Here is a 16,859-nt window from a genome sequence, read left to right on the forward strand (position 1 = left end):
AGGAAGGAGCATGTGAAAGATACATACACAGTTTTAAAAATAAGGTGGATTGCTATGTAAACCCGAGGTTACCGAATTTACCTTCTTCCTAATTCTTTTCTCCTGGTCTTGGGAAAAGAGGGTGTCTTCAGACCAGACAGGTATGGGGGCCCAGGGTGGGCACATCAGGGGAAGGATCCCTGCCCCAGGCAGGAGATGTTAGAGAGCCAGGAGGTACTAGGCAATTGCCTAGGGAAAATGAGGCCCCAGTGCCCACCAGGACCTCCCTGTCCCCTTTCCAGGGATGGAAAAGCTGTGTACCTGCCCAGCTTTGGCCAGGAGAGGGCAGAGTGAGCCCGCTAGAGGGCCTGCCAGCATCCATGGCCACAGCCATTTTCAGGTTCAAAGCCCCCAGCCCAGATCCTCACCTTCAGCTTGAGCTAGAGCAGAAGTCTGGGGCTAAGTTTCTCCCCTCTTGGGGGGGTCCCTGAGTCCAAAGACAAGATCAGACACAGGGATGCTGAACCCTGGGAAGGGTGGTTAGAGGGACAGAAGTGCCAGAAAGAGCAAAAGAGCCGAGGCAGGAGGGAGAGGGAATAGGAGTACACCCTCTAAGCCCCCCAGCCTGCTAAGTACCTCATGCAGCTTCTATGTGTGGCACCTGTGAAGCGGGCAACATTTATGCCAGGCTAGTGGCAGTCAGAGAGGCTGCAAGCCCACCCAAGGTCACACAGTTAGAACTGAGCCCCTGGATCTCGGATCTTAGCGTGTTTGCTGCCAGCGTCTCTTCCTCTGTCCCCACCCTGCCTCTGAAGACATTGGAGCTTCAGTGAATCTGTAGGTTGCAACATTATCTTGGGTTCCTCCAGTGATGGGGAGCTCAGTACTTACTAAGGCACTCAACACCCAAGACCCAGTTGCAGAACTGTATCCTCTTAAAAAACTTCTCGGGATGGTGGGGGGATTGGGGTGTCTCTGCCTACTTGCCCTCCCCTGGTGAGCTGGCCTCTAAAGAAACCCTGGGCCCAGAGGGGACCCTGAGACAGGTTTCTGTCCCAGATACAGGTGGGATGTGGAGAGGGCCCAATCCTTCCCTCTGCTCAGCTCAGAGCCCTTCTTCTCTAGGACCCGCCCCCAAAGCCCTCTCTCCTATGTGTCTCTCCAGTGCAGGCTTCAGGGATTATGCCAGCTGTTCTGGTGGTGTGGGTCCTGGGATGGCACCTGCATGCCCTCCATGCTCATGCCTGTTTTCCTGCCCCATCCCCACGCCATTCTGCCCCTTGTCCTGGGCCTGGGTTGGAGTCTGGGGACAGCTAGGTTATGTCAGAAGCCTGTGTTTGGCATGGGGGTGAGCCCACCGAGATCTGCACAGCGGTCAAGGGTCAGTGGGAGTACCATGGCCCAGTTCCATGCCTATGAGTGGGCTGACTCTGGGGCCTCTCCACCTTGAGACTCTTTGAGCGTACCCACTCCTGCCTCAGTGTCCGCATATCATGCAGGCTCCTCCCTTCCCTGCATCCTCTCTCTGGCCCAGCTTACAGGAACAGCCCAGGACCATTCCCTACCCAGGGCTTTTCTCCCTCTTCCTGGTCACTGTCTGGGAATGTGCAGTTCTTGAACACTCGTCTCGGCTCTCCTGGGCATGGCAGTGCTGTCTAGAAGGCCAGCTTCACTGGGAAAGATGCTTCTTACCTGGTTCTTGGTCTCACTTCATGCCTGGGCAGACAATAGGTAAGGCGAGTCCAGGGAGTGCTTCTCAGTGAGCTTCGCGCTGGGATGCCAAAAAGCACGTCTTTTTAGGACCCTCTGACTGACATTTACCATCCCCTCCCAGTTTGAATATAGGTAACATTCCCAAATAGCGGTATGCACTGGACCTATGATGTTGTCAGCAACAGAAACCTCAAGGCAATTTTATGTCCTGTCATGGCCATTGCAGGAACCATGAAATCTTGTTTCTGTCCCCTGCTCCACTGAGATTACAGTGGTTGTCAGGCTGCAGCTAGCGTTTTCATCTCTAGCGCTGGCAACGGAGGCTGACGGAAACGACAGCCCTGCATTCCGCGCCCGCTTCTGCACAACACTTCAGTCCCACGTCTGCCAGCATTATTGGAGCTGAACGCAGTCAGAAGGGCATGCTGGATGTACGCAGTCTGGAAAGTGCTAACTGCACTCGGTACATTTTGGAAACCATCATCCTCGTCGAGATCATAGAAACCTGTTGCCCCTGAAGTCACATGCCACAAAAATCTTAAAACTTTTGATAACTGGGTCTGTTTCTGATGGTGCATCATTTATGTTGCTGCTGCTGCTGCTAAGTCTCTTCAGTCGTGTCCGACTCTGTGCGACCCCATAGACGGCAGCCCACCAGGCTCCCCCGTCCCTGGGAAAAATCATTTATGTTAGGTAGTAATAAAACCGTATTCTGAGAAGGAGCTCATGGACTTCCCTAGCCTGCTAGGGGGTCCCTGGTGCCTACACAACCTCCCCGCTCTAACTTCTAGATGAGGTCAGTAGGGGAGGGAGAGAGGCCCCACTTGGGGATGGCAGGGGACCAGCAGAGATATCCGACATGGAATTTGAGGGGCAGGAAGACCCCAGTGACTCAGGCACTTTCCGTGGTGGTCACTGCAGTCTGGCTGGAGGCCAGGAAGCCAGCAGGAGGAGATCATCGGGACCAGGCTGACCAGGGTGTGGAGCCATGGCACTCAGCAAGCTGATGGGGAGGGGAGGGAGGGAGGAGGGGCATCCCTCATCGGTCTGGGCACAGATTGTATCATAGACTGTGAGGGGGCCTGCAGCCCTCGTCTCCACCTGGACCAAGCTGTTCTCTTGGGACTCACCCTCAGGTTTGAGAGGGCTGGTGTCTGTTCCTCTCTCTGGGGGGCCCTTCTGCCCCTTTAAACCCCCAGACAGAGAACAGCAGGAGGGAAGGACCCAACCTGTCTTGGGAGGCATCTGATGAATTCAGGGTTTCAAAAACCCTGGGAAAGGGAAAAGATTTTTGGTCCCTGAATGGCACCCCACTCCAGTATTCTTGCCGGGAAGGTCCCATGGATGGAAGAGCCTGGTAGGCTGCAGTCCACGGAATCGCTAGGAGTCGGACACGACCGAGAGACTTCACTTTCACTTTTCCCTTTCATGCATTGGAGAAGGAAATGGCAACCCACTCCAGTGCTCTTGCCTGGAGAATCCCAGGGATGGGGGAGCCTGGTGGGCTGCCGTCTATGGGGTCGCACAGAGTCGGACACGACTGAAGCGACTTAGCAGCAGCAGCAGCAGCCCTATCTATGGACTGGTGACAAGTTCCACAAACCCTAGTGGCTTAAAATAACAGTCCTTATATATGCAGTCTCCTTGGGGGTTAGGACCTAGGAGCATCTTGGTGGCATGTACTGGTGCAAGGCGGTAGTACCTGGGTTTACCCTACAGGATTTTCAGGGGGTAAAATGGTAAACCCCCAAAGTCACATCTGTCCAGAATCTCAGAATGGGATCTTGTCTGGAAATGGTGTCTTTGCAGTTGTAATTAATTGAGAATCTTGAGGTGAGATGATTCTGGATTAGGGCCCTGGATTCAGTGACAAGTGTTGTTACAGGCAATCTGAGACAGACCCCGGAAGGTGGCCACCTGACCACAGGCGCAGAGACCGGGGTGACGCAGCCATAAGCCAATGGACACCCAGGCACCAAGAACCAGGAGCAGAAAGGGTCTGCCCCAGGACCTCTGGAGGGAGCACACTCCACCCACACCTTCATTTTGAACTTCCAGCCTCCAATCCCAGGAGAGAACAAATTTCTGTTGTCTTAGCCACTACATTTGTGGAAATTTGTCATGGCCTCCCCAGGGGCTCGTGTGGACTGGTTTCTGGGGCTGAAAGTATGGGGGTCCCCTAGACACCCCTCTTTCCTTCACCTGCCTGTCCAGGTGGTATCTGCACACATTGGCCCGAGGGTGGCCAGCTTCTTGCAAGTGCAGCTGGGTGTGTGTCCCCCAGTGGGCAGCTGTCCCCTGCTCTGACTGCTACACCTCGCAGCGGTTCTGGCTCTTGGGGTTAGAACAGTCCTTTCCTGGGTTCCCCCTGCCCTGCAGCCCCTGGCAGGACCAGGGGAAGGACACTCTCTCACCCCGTTTCCTTCACACATCACCCCCAAAGCCCCCGGTCTGGAGGGAGCCAGCCGTGGAGGATGTCAGCCTTGTAGCTGCAGTCATCGCAGAACTGTTCTGAAGAAAGATGGGCAGCTGTGGGGTAGGACTCATGTGCCTGCCTGCCACCGTCTCCCCCAGAGAGCTCCAAGCCCAAGTCTGGACCATCCTCAGACTCACAGAATCTGTCAAGGACTCACAAGTGTCTTGCTTGCCATTCCACTGAGCAAGGCCAGGGGAGCACCAAGCAGATTGGTGTCTGAGTTACGGGGGTCAGGCATTCTGGTTCCTGGAACCTAGCAGGTGGCCCAACTCAGAAGCCCCATGTGGTCCTTGTCTACCTGAGTGATGCTGAAAGCCTTCCATGCCCATGACTTTCTGCTGTCTGGCTCCCTCTCATTTTATTTTTTACAGTTTGTATTTATTTTTGTTGATTTCTGGTTCTGCTTGGTCTTCATTGCTGCGCAGGCTACTGTCCGGCTGTGCTGTGCGGGCTGCTTGTTGCAGTGGCTTCTCTAGTTGTAGAGCAAGGCCCCGGAGCACAGGCTCAGTAGTCGTGGCCCAAGGGCTTAGCTGCTCCGCGGCATGTGGGATCTTCCCAGACCAGGATTGAACCGGTGCTCCCGGCACTGCAGCTTGGATTCTTAACCCCTGGACCGCCAGGGAGGCCCTCCGTCTCATTTTAGTTTGCTGGTATCGGGCAGCTAAGGTGTGCCCAGGGTTCTGACCCAAGGCCTTTGCACTGACTGCCCCCTTCCAGGTGAGTTTGCTTTCTCCTTCCTTCCTCTTTCTGAGGGTCTATGCTCCTTTCAACGCCCCTCTCCATTGAAAATAGCCCTCCCTTCACTCCACTCTCCCCTATTGCACATGAACATTTTTAATACATTTATTTGTTCCATGCGGGAGACCTGGGTTTGATCCCTGGGTTGGGAAGATCCCCTGGAGAAGGGAAAGGCTATCCGCTCCAGTATTCTGGCCTGGAGAATTCCGTGGACTATATAGTCCATGGAGGGCTTCCATGGGGTCACAAAGAGTCGGACATGACTAAGCCAATTTCAGCTTCACTTTCACGTTTGTTTCATGGTTTTTTTCTCTGTGCTCTGCCGCCCAGCAGGGCCTTTACAGTGGACACACTGTAGATGCTCAGAGAGAGGGGAAGCCAGTGGGGACCGTGGCTCCGAGAGGAGCTGCCTGATCCTGGGCCATGCAGAGAGGGTGAGAGGTCACAGGCCCTTCGGGTGCCATGCCTGGCCATGGGCAAGCAGTACTTATTCTTGCCACCTGAGGTGTGGCATCCTTTGGAGCAAGACTAGGACCAAGGCGGTCAGGTGGGGGCGCTCCTGCCTAGGCCACCGCTACCCTGGCTAGGACCCTTCAGTGCTTTAATTAAAACCCATCTCTCTGCCTGACCCCGCTCTGCCATCACATTCTCCACTTAATTGGGGCCCATCAGAGTGGCCAAGGTTAATTAAAAAGCCCAGCCTGAGGCGTAGCGGTGTCCAGCGTCTGCTGCCGGGATCTGCCACGCACGCCCTGACTCACGCTCCAGAGGGCTGGCCTTCACACCTGTCACTTGGCTTGGGGTCCAGCTCCCTGCTTTCCATTCTGGTCTCTCCAACACTGTGAACATCTCGCAGGGATCCTGAGGCTCTGAAGTGGCTTTCTGTCTCCACCAAGTGAGGGCAGGCTGGCTCTGGGGACACCAGTCTGTTTCTGCCGGGTCCTGTTTCCAGCCTGGGGAGCTGAGTGCTGCTTCTGGCTCCCAGGTCAAGGTGGGCCAGCCCTGCCCTTTTCAGCACCCCACCCCTACCTGCAAGCCCAGCTGGTCACCTTCCCTGGGAAGCCCCCTTTTCAAGAGGGATCTCCAGCCTCTTCCTACACAGACTGCTACCTCCTACCACCCCCTGTTGTTGCTGCTGCTGCTGCTAAGTCACTTCAGTCGTGTCTGACTCTTTGCGACCCCATAGACAGCAGCCCACCAGGCTCCCCCGTCCCTGGGATTCTCCAGGCAACAATACTGGAGTGGGTTGCTATTTCCTTCTCCAATGCATGAAAGTGAAAAGTCAAAGTGAAGTCGCTCAGTTGTGTCCGACTCTTCACAACCTCATGGACTGCAGCCTACCAGGCTCCTCCATCCATGGGATTTTCCAGGCAAGAGTACTGGAGTGGGATGCCATTGCCTTCTCCGACCACCCCACGTTAGGGCTATCTCTAAGGGAAGAGGCTAAGGTCACCCTAAAGGGCACCTGGCTCCTCAGGTGTGTTTAAGGGGTGGGTGCCCTGTGAGAGAGGCCAGTAGGGAGGCAGAAGCCTTCCAGGTGATCAGCCAGGGACATCAGGGTCTGTGATCTGATCCTTCAAAGGTCTGGTCATAGAGAGGGAGATGGACAGTCCGAGGAAGGCAAGTCCCTGACAAAAGCAGACACTATTCTGTCATAGATGGGAAAAGAAATGGCCAGAGTGTCTTGCTGCTGCCCAAAGGGGTGGATGTCTGCCTGCTTGCCTGCCCAGAGCTGGACATCAAGGCAACAGGCAGTACAGGTCCAGAGGCCTGGCAGAGCCAGGCTGAGGGATGGGAGAACCTGAGCAGGCAGGCCAGGTAGTGTGAGGAGGCCCAGCATGATTTCTGGTTCTGGAATGAGCATTATTCCTCATTAATTGGACAAGGACACTGGACACTGAACCCAGAGCCGGAGACCGCTGGCCATGCTGGGAGCTTGTCTGGGCTGGGTGTTAGCTGCCGGGTGCTGCTACCCAGCAGCACATCCGGCCAGGCTGGGTTTGAGCTGCAGGGGGAGCCCTGGAGAGACCTCTGGTCCTCTTCCAGGGCCCGGGTATGTCCTCATACTGTCAACCCTGTGGCGTTCTCGGGGACCCCAGGCCCCACGGGAGGGGAGACAGGAAGTGGTCACACCTGCTCCTGAAGCTGCCGACTGAGGAAGCATGTCAGAGTGGATGGTGGCCTGTCCCATTGCTCACGTCAGCCTTGGGCCGGAAAGCAGGAGTGGACCCTGTGGGCCTGGGCTGGCTGAGCTGTCCCCTCTTTTTGTCCATCATAGGGCAAGCCGTGTGACAGGGAGAGGCAGAGAGTGAGTCTGAACCACCTGTGTGTGTGTCCGAGCCTGAGGCATCACACCTGCGCTGTGTGCAACTCCACCTGTAGCTCGCTGCCTTGCATTGTCCCCACCTGCGGCAGCCACAGCAGCAGGGTCCCCACTTGCATCCGCCCCACCTGTACCCCATCCTTCCCACCTGCATCACCCTCACTTACAGCATCCTTCTTACCTTCAGTGTCCTCACCTGAGTCACCACCATCCCTGTTATTCTTGGCTACTCTGGGGCAAGCTGAGCCGAGCTGTCTTCCACACTGTTCTCCTAGCCTGAGTGGGTGGGTGCTGAAACAGCCCCACTGGGTTCCTCGCATCAGCTGTGGGCTCAGTGCCCATGTCCCCCATCTGAGAGGCTAGAACTCGCCAACCTCCACATCCACTAGGAGCAGTCGTCAGACAAGCACTGACAGAGTTGTGAGCCACTGGGAAGTGCCAGAGCAGTTCCTGATGGTTCAGTGGCTGGGGGCCATGGAGCTGATGCTGCACTTGCAGATGTGCCCAGGAGCCTGGGTGAGGCCACCATCCCCCACACTGGGGGGGACATCCACGAAGACCAGCCCTCTGGACATAGGCAAGGGGCAGCCCCAGACCACTCTGACCTACCAGGCTGACTTGTGACCTCAGACTGACCCTGATCCTGTCCCAGGCAGCACCTACCCTTCCTAGACACTTGCCCAGCTGGAGCTGCCCGCACCGGATGCGGCCCCTTCCCAGTGGCCTCCCAGAGCAGGGGTGATGCAGTGTATGATTCTGTCTGTCCTCAGTGTGCTGTTGACTGAGAGGCTGGGACAAGTTCTGCCTCTTTCCCAGACTCAGTTTCCCTGTTTGCAACATGACCAGCTGCTACGCTGTCATCCTGAGGCCTGGGACACCCTTCCTCGTGGCCATCTCCTGGGGACCCTGATGTGGGAGGTGGGGAGAGGTTCCATGGAGAGGCATCCACATAGGGAGCCCCTGGCATCACTGCAGGGACAGCTGATACTGAGGCCACATGTAGGGATGGCCTGCTGCAGGTGTCCCAAGCACTCCCAAATCTCCTCCCAGATAAGGGGCTTTCTCCTGAGGCATTCTGATAATTTGACTTAGACTGGCCTGCCTGAGGTTGGAGCTAGGAAGGCTGGATCTGTTGGGAGCTAGGCCTAGAGCAGGGGAGATAGCTGAGCCCTTGGAACTGGTCAGGGCCCCTGCAGAGGCTTGCAGCTCTGGGGATGGATCAGCTTGGCACCAGAGATCCCTCCCCCACATGCAACATACACAGGTTCTCCTCTGCCTTGCATGGGCCCCTAAGGTGCAGCTGGGTCCCGGGGGACCGTGATATAGGAACCACAAAGATTATGACTGTGAGGTGGTGAGGAGGTCTCAGCAGAGGCCAGGAGATGCCTGAGACTGAGGGATGGAGGCAAGGGTGAAGAAGTTGAGAGTGAACTGCAGATGGGACCAGAATGTATGATGTGAGTTCTCAGCTTTCCTTAAGACTCTGCCTGACTAACACGCTGAGTGCCCTTGGGCAAGTCATGTCCTGCCCAGGTCAGTTTCTCCATCCATAGATTAGAGGTGCCCCTTTAGCTCAGAGTGGGACCAATTTGTGAGGGGTGTAGGCTGAGGCACTCCACCTCCAGCTTGGCACTGGAGAGCCACGGAAGGTTCTTGAGCAGAGGAGGGGGCTGGTTTTCTGTTCCGTAGCTCAGACCTGAAAATTCCAAGTGCGCTCAGAGAAGAAGCACATGAGATCTATGGTGCTCCTCCCCAAATCCAAACATCAAACAACTTCCCCAGGGCCCCAGGCTTTGCCTTTCTGTAGGTTGCAGGCTGACAGACTGGGTGAGCCAGGTTAGGTAGAATGAGTCCTGCAACTTGTAGGCAGCAGAGGGAGCTAAGGAGCCTGTGACAGCTATTAAGTCCAGCCGCAGGTTCTACGCTGGCCCGCCTGCTTCTCTGCAGCCCAGCTGTCAGGCAAGGGGCAGACATTGGGAAGTCTCCCTCCTCTCCCAAAACCTCCCCACTGCTGTCTGGGAATTCCACCGTTCAACCTCTTGCATTAAAGCCCGGGTCTGCCCACATTCCTGTCTTGAGTTCTGAAGATGGTTGGGAGAAGGTGTGTGTGTAGAGGGTCCTAACATCTGCCACAGGGACTTGGAGAAACTTGAAGGAAATGGAAGCCTGGGAGAAGCTTGGACACGGAGCCCCAGGGAATCTGAGGGCCCTGATGAACTTTCAGAGCCCCCTTTGGAGGGTCCTCTCTGTCACAGAGACTCACCTGCTCCAAGAAGCCCTCCTGGGTTAATGACAATGCCTCAAGTATTGACTACCTCCAAACACACAAGTGCCTGGCTAGCAGGATTCTGGCCAGTGCTGGCCCTTTGCTGGTGGGTGAACCATCTGGCTCCTTGCCTCAGGCCAGGCTGCAGGCATCAAGGTTACTGGGAGCAGGCCTGCCTTCTCCTTTAGAGTAGAGGGAAGGCTTTCCCAGAGTCGGGCCTCCATGGGCGGGAGAGCATGCCATCCCTGCCAGCCCAGTGCCTCCCTCCCTGCCTGCTGTTTGGGTGGACGAGTCCTGGTCCTTATACCATAAACACCAATTTGCAGGGCCCTGAGAGCCAAATGACTGTTTACTGTGTGCTCCAGAGACTCAAATAAAAAAGAGAGAGAGAAAGAGAGAGAGACGTGATTGAGGAGCCAGCCTGGATCTAAACATCAATTAGCACCTTCTGAGTAGCTCCTGTCCCAGCTGCCAGGCCAGGCAGTGGCGGCTCCCAGGCTGGGGCCCTTCCCAGGGCTTCCCCAGTGCCCTGGGTACCCACCTGATCCTGGCATCTGTGGGACGGACCTCTCAGAAGTACGGGATGCCTAAGGGGCGCAGATCGAGGATGTCAGAGCCACAGAAACTACACCACGTGCTCACCTCCTCTTGGGAGCCTCCCAGATGACCCGGAAGGTATGGAAGGGCCCATCACCCAGATCTCTGGGGCCAAGGTCATCTGTGGGGATGAGGAGTGTGGCAAGTGGGAGTGCCCTCTGTTAGCTGCTCCTGATACCCCGTTTTATGGGGGGACAGGGAGGGAGAAAATGGGGTAGTTTGCCTTCATGAACTCACACTGGAGAAAGAGGCTTTATCCAGCAGGTCTCAGTTTACCTGTCAGTGCCATGAATAGAAGGACTGGAAGAACTCCCACCCAGGTGGGATGGCAGAGATGCGGTCCTGTTCCTCTAAGGCTTGGGCGTCACCCTGGGAGGTTGTCTGCTGTCCAGACTGAAGCTGGACTTGAGACTGGAGTGCAGCGCGGGCACGTGAGGTGCCCTACTCCTGCTCAGGCCAGGAGGCCAGGGGGCTACTGGAGAGGAAGCTGCTGACTGCTAGGATGCCTTGTCCTTGGGAGTCCCAACCAGAGAGTTTCATGAAGGGACACAGGGTTCCAATCGGCAGATGGGTTCCGGCAAGAGGACCAGGCAGCTTGGGGAGGGACCATGGTGTTCGGAGTGGGGCTAGGCCACTGCAGGGGAGAGCTGAGGGATCGGGGCCGCCCCAGGCCATCAGGCCGGACCCCAGGATGGGCTGTGTCATGTCCCCCAGACCAGACCCTCAGGAAAGGGGCAAAGGTATGGCAGCAGGACCTTGAGGCCCATCCGGTCCAAGCTCTGCCGTAGGGGGTGAAGGCCATCACTGTGTAGGACTAGGGAACCTGGCTGGGGGTCCTCTGTTCTCTGTAACAGGCTTGGTGACCCAGAGCCCTGCACCTGTTGCTCTGAGGGTCCCAGCCCTGGAGATTCTGGCCCAGCATGGGGGGATGGGATGGTTCAGCGCATCCTTGAAGTGTGGAAACAGGTCCTAAGGACCCAGAAAGTGGGAATATGAGGGAAGAGGGCGGAGGGGAGGGGAGGGCCTGTGGGGGTCCTAGGAGGAGGGGGCTCACCACACCCCCTCCAGAACTTCAAAGCTGAAGCACTGGGGGTGTGAGATTTGCAGGGAGCTGGGCCAAGGGGGGGCCCTGGTGGGGTGAGGCCCCCGGTACCTCCGGGCCTTTAATATGGTTATTCCTCTCCTGTCTCAACTACCTGTGAACAGGCCCACCAGGCCCATTTCCTCCTTCTTCAGGGCTGGCGGGAGGGGCTGTAAACTCCCCGGAGAGGTGGCTTCTAAGGCCCAGGCAGGCTGGCTGCCCTGTGTTCTGGCCTCCTTCTGAGCTGAGGGCAAAGGCTGGGGGTGGGGAGGCTGGCCCAGAGTTCATGGGAACATGCTGATGTTGGCAGGTGAAGGGGGCCAGTTGGGCTCCAGAGAGGGCTCCAGATGGAGCATCCCATATCAGCAAAAGGCAGGATCAGAAAGGCCCAGGGGAGCCCCATCATCCCACTTCCTCTTCCTCTGGAGGGAAACTAAGGCTCTGGGTGGGGTTTGCTCCTGGCTGGCAGAGATTTGAGGGTTTCACCTCCTCATTCACACAGGTTCTTGCTAGCTCCCCTCGACCACTTCCTCTTCTGGTGGGGTCCTGCCTCTCTCTGCCCTTGAGCCATAGAGATGGGGAGTGGGGGCCTGGTGCCTCACCTGGTGGAGAGCTGAGACCAGGTAGCCAGGACCTGCCTCTGCATTAACTCCCAGGTAGCTTCCACCTTCCTGCTGGGTGTCTGGCCTCTGCTCTCAGGAAGCCTGGCCGAGTCCTTGCTTCCTCTCTTGGCGTCTCACCCTTGTGACCTGTGGCTGTGCCTCCACTCCCTGACTAGCCCGTCTCTCCTACCCTTTCATCTGTGGAGCCCCTAGCACCTGGTTTTCAGCAGGTGCCAATTAGGGCAACTCCTGCCAGACCCTGACTAAGAGGTGCCACACCATTTGTACTGTCTGTGCACTGTGGATGCGGCCCATAGGCAGCTCCAGGGGGCCCCTGACACCCCCCACCTCCAGGACCTGACCCTCGTGTGGAGTGTCTGATCTGGCTCTATTCACTGGTGGGCTGTGTGGGCCTGGGGTCTTTCTGCTGGTGACTCACGCCTGCAGGTGAGATTGGCCACCTGTGCTCCACGCCTGGACAATGCCCTGTGAACTTCATCACTGTCTCCCTCTTTATAGTGTCTGCCTGCGGTCCATCTGACTCCAGCTGACCCCTTGAGGCCCCAGTAGGGAGTTCCTGGTGGTCAGCTACAGCTCTGGGGCAGTGGTGACCTGCCCTGAAATGGGCCTGGTGAAGGAGGCAGGGAGCCCCGAGCCAACAAGGGCGAGTGGCTTGGGTGGGACTTTGGTGTGCCAGCCTGGGAAGGTGATAATGATTTGGAGTGTGAAAGCAGAGGATTTGGGAGTTCAGAGCCCTGTGTCTCTCTGCAGTCCCTTTTAAAAATATACATTATATCTACTTATATTTATTTTTGACTGTTCTGGGTCTTTGTTGCTGCACAAGGGCTTTCTCGAGTCACAGCAAGCGGGGGCTATTCGAGTTGCAGTGCCCAGGCTTCTCACTGCAATGGCTTCCCTTGTTGCAGAGCACAGGCTCTAGGGTGCGCCGGCTGCGGTAGCTGTGGTGCCCAGGCTTAGCTGCCCTGTGGCTTGTGGACTCTTCCTGGACCGGGGATTCAACCTGCCCCTGGTATTGGGAGGCAGATTCTTAACCACGGGATGACTGTGGGGAAGTCCCTGCCTCTAGTCCTTTAGCCTCGCTGGACCTCTTCTGGCTCTGACTTTAGTGGCTTAGAGCCTGCAGCAAAGACCAGTGTGGCCATTAGCGTGATGGGGGTGGTATTCTGCAGGTCCTGTCTGGAGTGATGAGGCCATGACCTCCTGTCACCATGTTTCCTCTTTCTTCCCTTCCTCCCTTGAAAGGCTCCTACTCCCTCCACCAGGCAGCTCCCCAAACCCTCTCTCCCAGTGCAGGGCTCTGTGTGGAGTGGATACTCTTGCCCATGCTGGGTCTGCACAGCCCTGGCCAGGACCCTGGCCAGCCAGCTCTGGCTCTCTGTTGGCAGAGGGTCACCCTTCATTCCTTTGCTCTCAAGGATACCATGTGGCCCTGATGTCTAGCCATGGAGCCAGCTGAACTGGGCTTCCCTCCCTCTGCTCTCAGCAGGCACAAGCCTCCTGATTATGAGGCTCCCGTCTGCCCCCAGCCCCCTCCTTTCTAGCATATGGCTCCTGCAGGGCGGCTGTGCTGAGCCTGACCTCTGAGAGGGTGGGGACTAGGCCTCCTCCCCTCAGCTCCAGCATCAGCTCTCCCCATGTCCCACCTGTCCCAGCATGCCCCTCCACCCCTGCTTCTCCTTTCTCCCTCCTTGTGGGTCTGCTCGGATATCAGGGCAGGGCTCAGAGGCAGTGGTAGTAGTAGGGAAGAGAGCCTGGAGGGACACAGAGAGAAGCAAGGACCCTGCTCTTGGCTTGAAGAGGTGAAGGTGTGGTTTGAGAAAGCCATCCCTTCATCCCCTGGCTCCTGTAGCCTCAGTTTTCAGAAGGCTACCCAGCTCTGCATACCCTGAATACCCTGGATTGAGGGTGGATGTAGGCAATAGCCATGGAGGCACAGCGTGACACTTCTGCCAACAGTATGCTTTGCTTGTCCTCAAATCTCTCCCTGTTTGCCTTGGAAAGATCCCCATCCCAAAATTCTGAGCATGATTCCAGGATCTGGCCAACCATACATGTAGAGACTGCTGACCCCTCCCAGTTCTTGGACACCTGAGCTATGCCCTGTGGTGGAGAGGAGGCCGGGGTCCAGGGTCAGCTCAGGCCTGAGGATGAGCAGAGGCAGGAAGGAGCCCCTGAGAGTTCTTGGCTTCATACATTAGCTCTCTGCCAGCGATTGATGTCCCTCATGACCTCCCAACTGGATTCCAGCTGCAAGAGCTGTGACTTCTAATGTGGCCTTTGCAGGGGGCAGAAGGAGGTGAGGCCCAGTTAGAAGTTCCTGCCTAATTTCCAGGCTTCTGGCTGGTGAGCCTCCAATTGAGGGGACATGTCTTGCCTCCAAGTCAGACCAGGCTCCTAGAGTGCCCCATGGCAGGCTGAGAAGGGGACCCCACACAGAGTTCATGTCCCCAAGCCCAGGAAGCATGGCCACGTAGCTAGTGCTCAGATGTCAACTGAGTGAGCATGTTGTGGTTGTTTGGGGAAGTGGCTTTCAGCTGACTTGGTGGATGTCCTGCTGCACTCCTGACTTGTGTGGGGTCTGCCCACCTGGGGCTGCCATGGTGCCCTGCTTGCTGTACCACACATCCCCTGCAACAGGCAGGCCTCCTTCCCTGCACTTTTCACAGATCTGTCTCCCCCTCGACTTTGAGACCACTGGCTGTTTCCTTCCTTCTTTGGAGTGGCCATCCGTCTTCCTTCCTCTGGAATTCTGGCTCTGGAGGCCACCACAGAGCCCCCAGGAGTCTCTGAGCTAAACATGCCCACCACCACCTCCCATCGTGGCCCCTCCCAGAGGGTCATGACCAATCCAGGTCCCACGCCTTGCTGACCCACCACCAAAAATCCAGCACAATCCACAGGCTTGTTTGGTTGTTTCTTCTTCTTCTTGTTTGTTTGTTTGTTTTTACTTTCCCCATTGTTTGAAACTCACAAGCTATGACTAAAAGTTTCTTTCATAGAAAGAAAAGGAAAACCACAACAACGCATCTGTTTGTCTAGCTCCTGTGTATGGTGGATATAGCAGCATTGGAAATAAAATTAAAACCCACAAATGCAAAATTCAAGGAGAGGAAGGTCGTATTCCTAGTGGGGTGTGAAGGTCCCTCCATTGTCTTTCCCCCTGCTTGGAGAGGAGGCCCTCGTGGACAGGGGCCAGGCAACATTTCACAGTACCAGAGGCTGAGGAGGAAAAGTCTTGGCATGGCAGTACATGGTGGGCAGTTCCTATGGGCGTTAGTTGAGGGGTCCATCGGCCTTGCTCATTCCCAGACAGGATGAATGAGTCAGATGTGATGAGGGCCAAGCCAAGTAGCCCACCGGAGACTTCACAATGGCCAGTGGCAGGTAGGTCTGGTGTACCATAGACGTAGCAGCAGGACCTGGGGGTCAGTCCTGGCCATAAGGGGCTGGGGCAGAGACCACTCCTCTGGGGTCTTTGGGTCCTCTCTCTGTAGCATCAGTGTTGTAGCATCCTCCGACTCCAAATCTCCCGAACAACACCAGGTAAGCCTCCAAGGTAGGTTATAGAGCTGAGTAGGACCTGGGCAGCAGTGCAGCCCAGTGACTCTGGGCAGCCTGAGAGTCTAGGTCCCCTTCTTGCCTTTCCTTTACAGAGGACTGTGAATGAGGGTGCTGGAGAGAGGTGCTGAGGCCATGAGGGCGGCAACAGCAAGTCTGGAACAGGAGGCTTTGCTCCTCTCCTGTGGATGAGATGGGGTACGTGTGGGAACGTGAAGACAGGGAGGTGGGAGAACCAGGCTTGGACTCTGTCAGTGGCAAAGTAGAGGGCACAGCTGACCAGGCTGCATGGTGCCTTGCTGGGGCATGGGTGGCAGTAGGGCACTGGGAAGAGGGCCTAGGTGTCTGATGCCCAGCACAGAGCAGCTGGGACAGAGTTAGGCCGCACGTCCCAGGCCTTCCCTCGGCCTACTGCCACGAGGCCCTATCTCCTGGACCCAAATCCCAGCCATTCCGCAGGGCCTGGTTGAGAGCGTTGGCAGGTATCATTGAGGGAGGAATCCCTGGAGGATATACCTCGGACCTCAGTGGGAGGGGTAGGAGGACAAGATGTTCCCCACAGGCTCTCCACAGCTCATTCTGCCAGGAGATTCTCCTTTACATAGATGAAGTCCGGAGGATGGAACCACGTGGTCTTCGGGGGACAGTAATGGCAGGCTAAATCCCTGGAGCCCCAACCCCAGAGAAGACCTGGGTTTCACTCCAGGACGGGGAAGAACTTTATACCACTCAGGAACCTCAACCCTGTCCTACCATAAAGGACCCCGCCCCGCTCCAGGAGCTCTATCTCAGAGCCCACCCCCGCCCCGCCCCGCCCACGGAGGAGCTCTACCTCAGAGCCCCGCCTCCGCCCCGCCCCGCCCACGGAGGAGCTCTACCTCAGAGCCCCGCCTCCGCCCCGCCCACTGAGGGGCCCCGCCCCCGCCGGGTGGAGCTCTAACCCGCGGGCGCCGATGGCGACGCCCTCTACTTGCAGGTGTGCACGTCGTAGACGCGCGCGCACTCCTGGCAGCTCACATAGCAGCACCAGTGGAAGACGCAGTGGCACTTCTCCCTCCGCTGCTCGGTGCGCGCGTTGTGGCCGCGGCCGCAGCACAGCAGGTCGCAGCCGTCTATGCCGTGCGAGCTCACGTTGCAGGTGCGGTCTCGCGTGCCGAATGATCCTGTTTCGGGGTTGGGCTCACAGAAGTTGGGCGAGGCCTCGTAGTAGACCAGGTCGCGCTCTGTGGGCACCTTAAAGTAAGTGTAGCGTGGCCGCAGGGTCTCCACCCAGCCGCGCGACTCGCGGTGCTTCTCCACCACCATCTCTGAGGCGCTGTCATACTTATCCTTGAGGAAGTCACCAATGGCGCGGAAGTCAGGCTGCGACCACCAGCAGGTCTTCACTTCACAGCTGCCCGAGAGCCCATGGCACTTGCACTTGAGGTGCATGTGACTGGCGATGGCCTACAGAAGCAGGCAAGCGGTGGAGTCAGGGCAGGCCCTCAACCTCCCCACCTCCCCGG

The 16,859-nt window shown here is 57.0% G+C and overlaps 1 protein-coding gene across 1 annotated transcript in view; it reads right to left on the minus strand.

The window, feature by feature from the left end:
- Positions 1–14,824: 14,824 nt before the first annotated feature.
- The window catches only part of WNT3A (Wnt family member 3A), a 51,466-nt gene continuing 49,431 nt past the window's right edge, over positions 14,825–16,859 (minus strand). Inside the window, exons 4-5 of the mRNA XM_070792199.1 lie at positions 16,296–16,800; positions 14,825–15,536 (exon numbers count right to left, since the gene is read on the minus strand). Coding sequence (XP_070648300.1) covers positions 16,321–16,800 — 480 coding nt within the window. The 3' untranslated portion in view covers positions 14,825–15,536; positions 16,296–16,320. The remainder of the gene's footprint in view (positions 15,537–16,295; positions 16,801–16,859) is intronic.

Source organism: Bos indicus, chromosome 7, assembly GCF_029378745.1.
Source record: "Bos indicus isolate NIAB-ARS_2022 breed Sahiwal x Tharparkar chromosome 7, NIAB-ARS_B.indTharparkar_mat_pri_1.0, whole genome shotgun sequence".
Classification (NCBI taxonomy): domain Eukaryota; kingdom Metazoa; phylum Chordata; class Mammalia; order Artiodactyla; family Bovidae; genus Bos; species Bos indicus.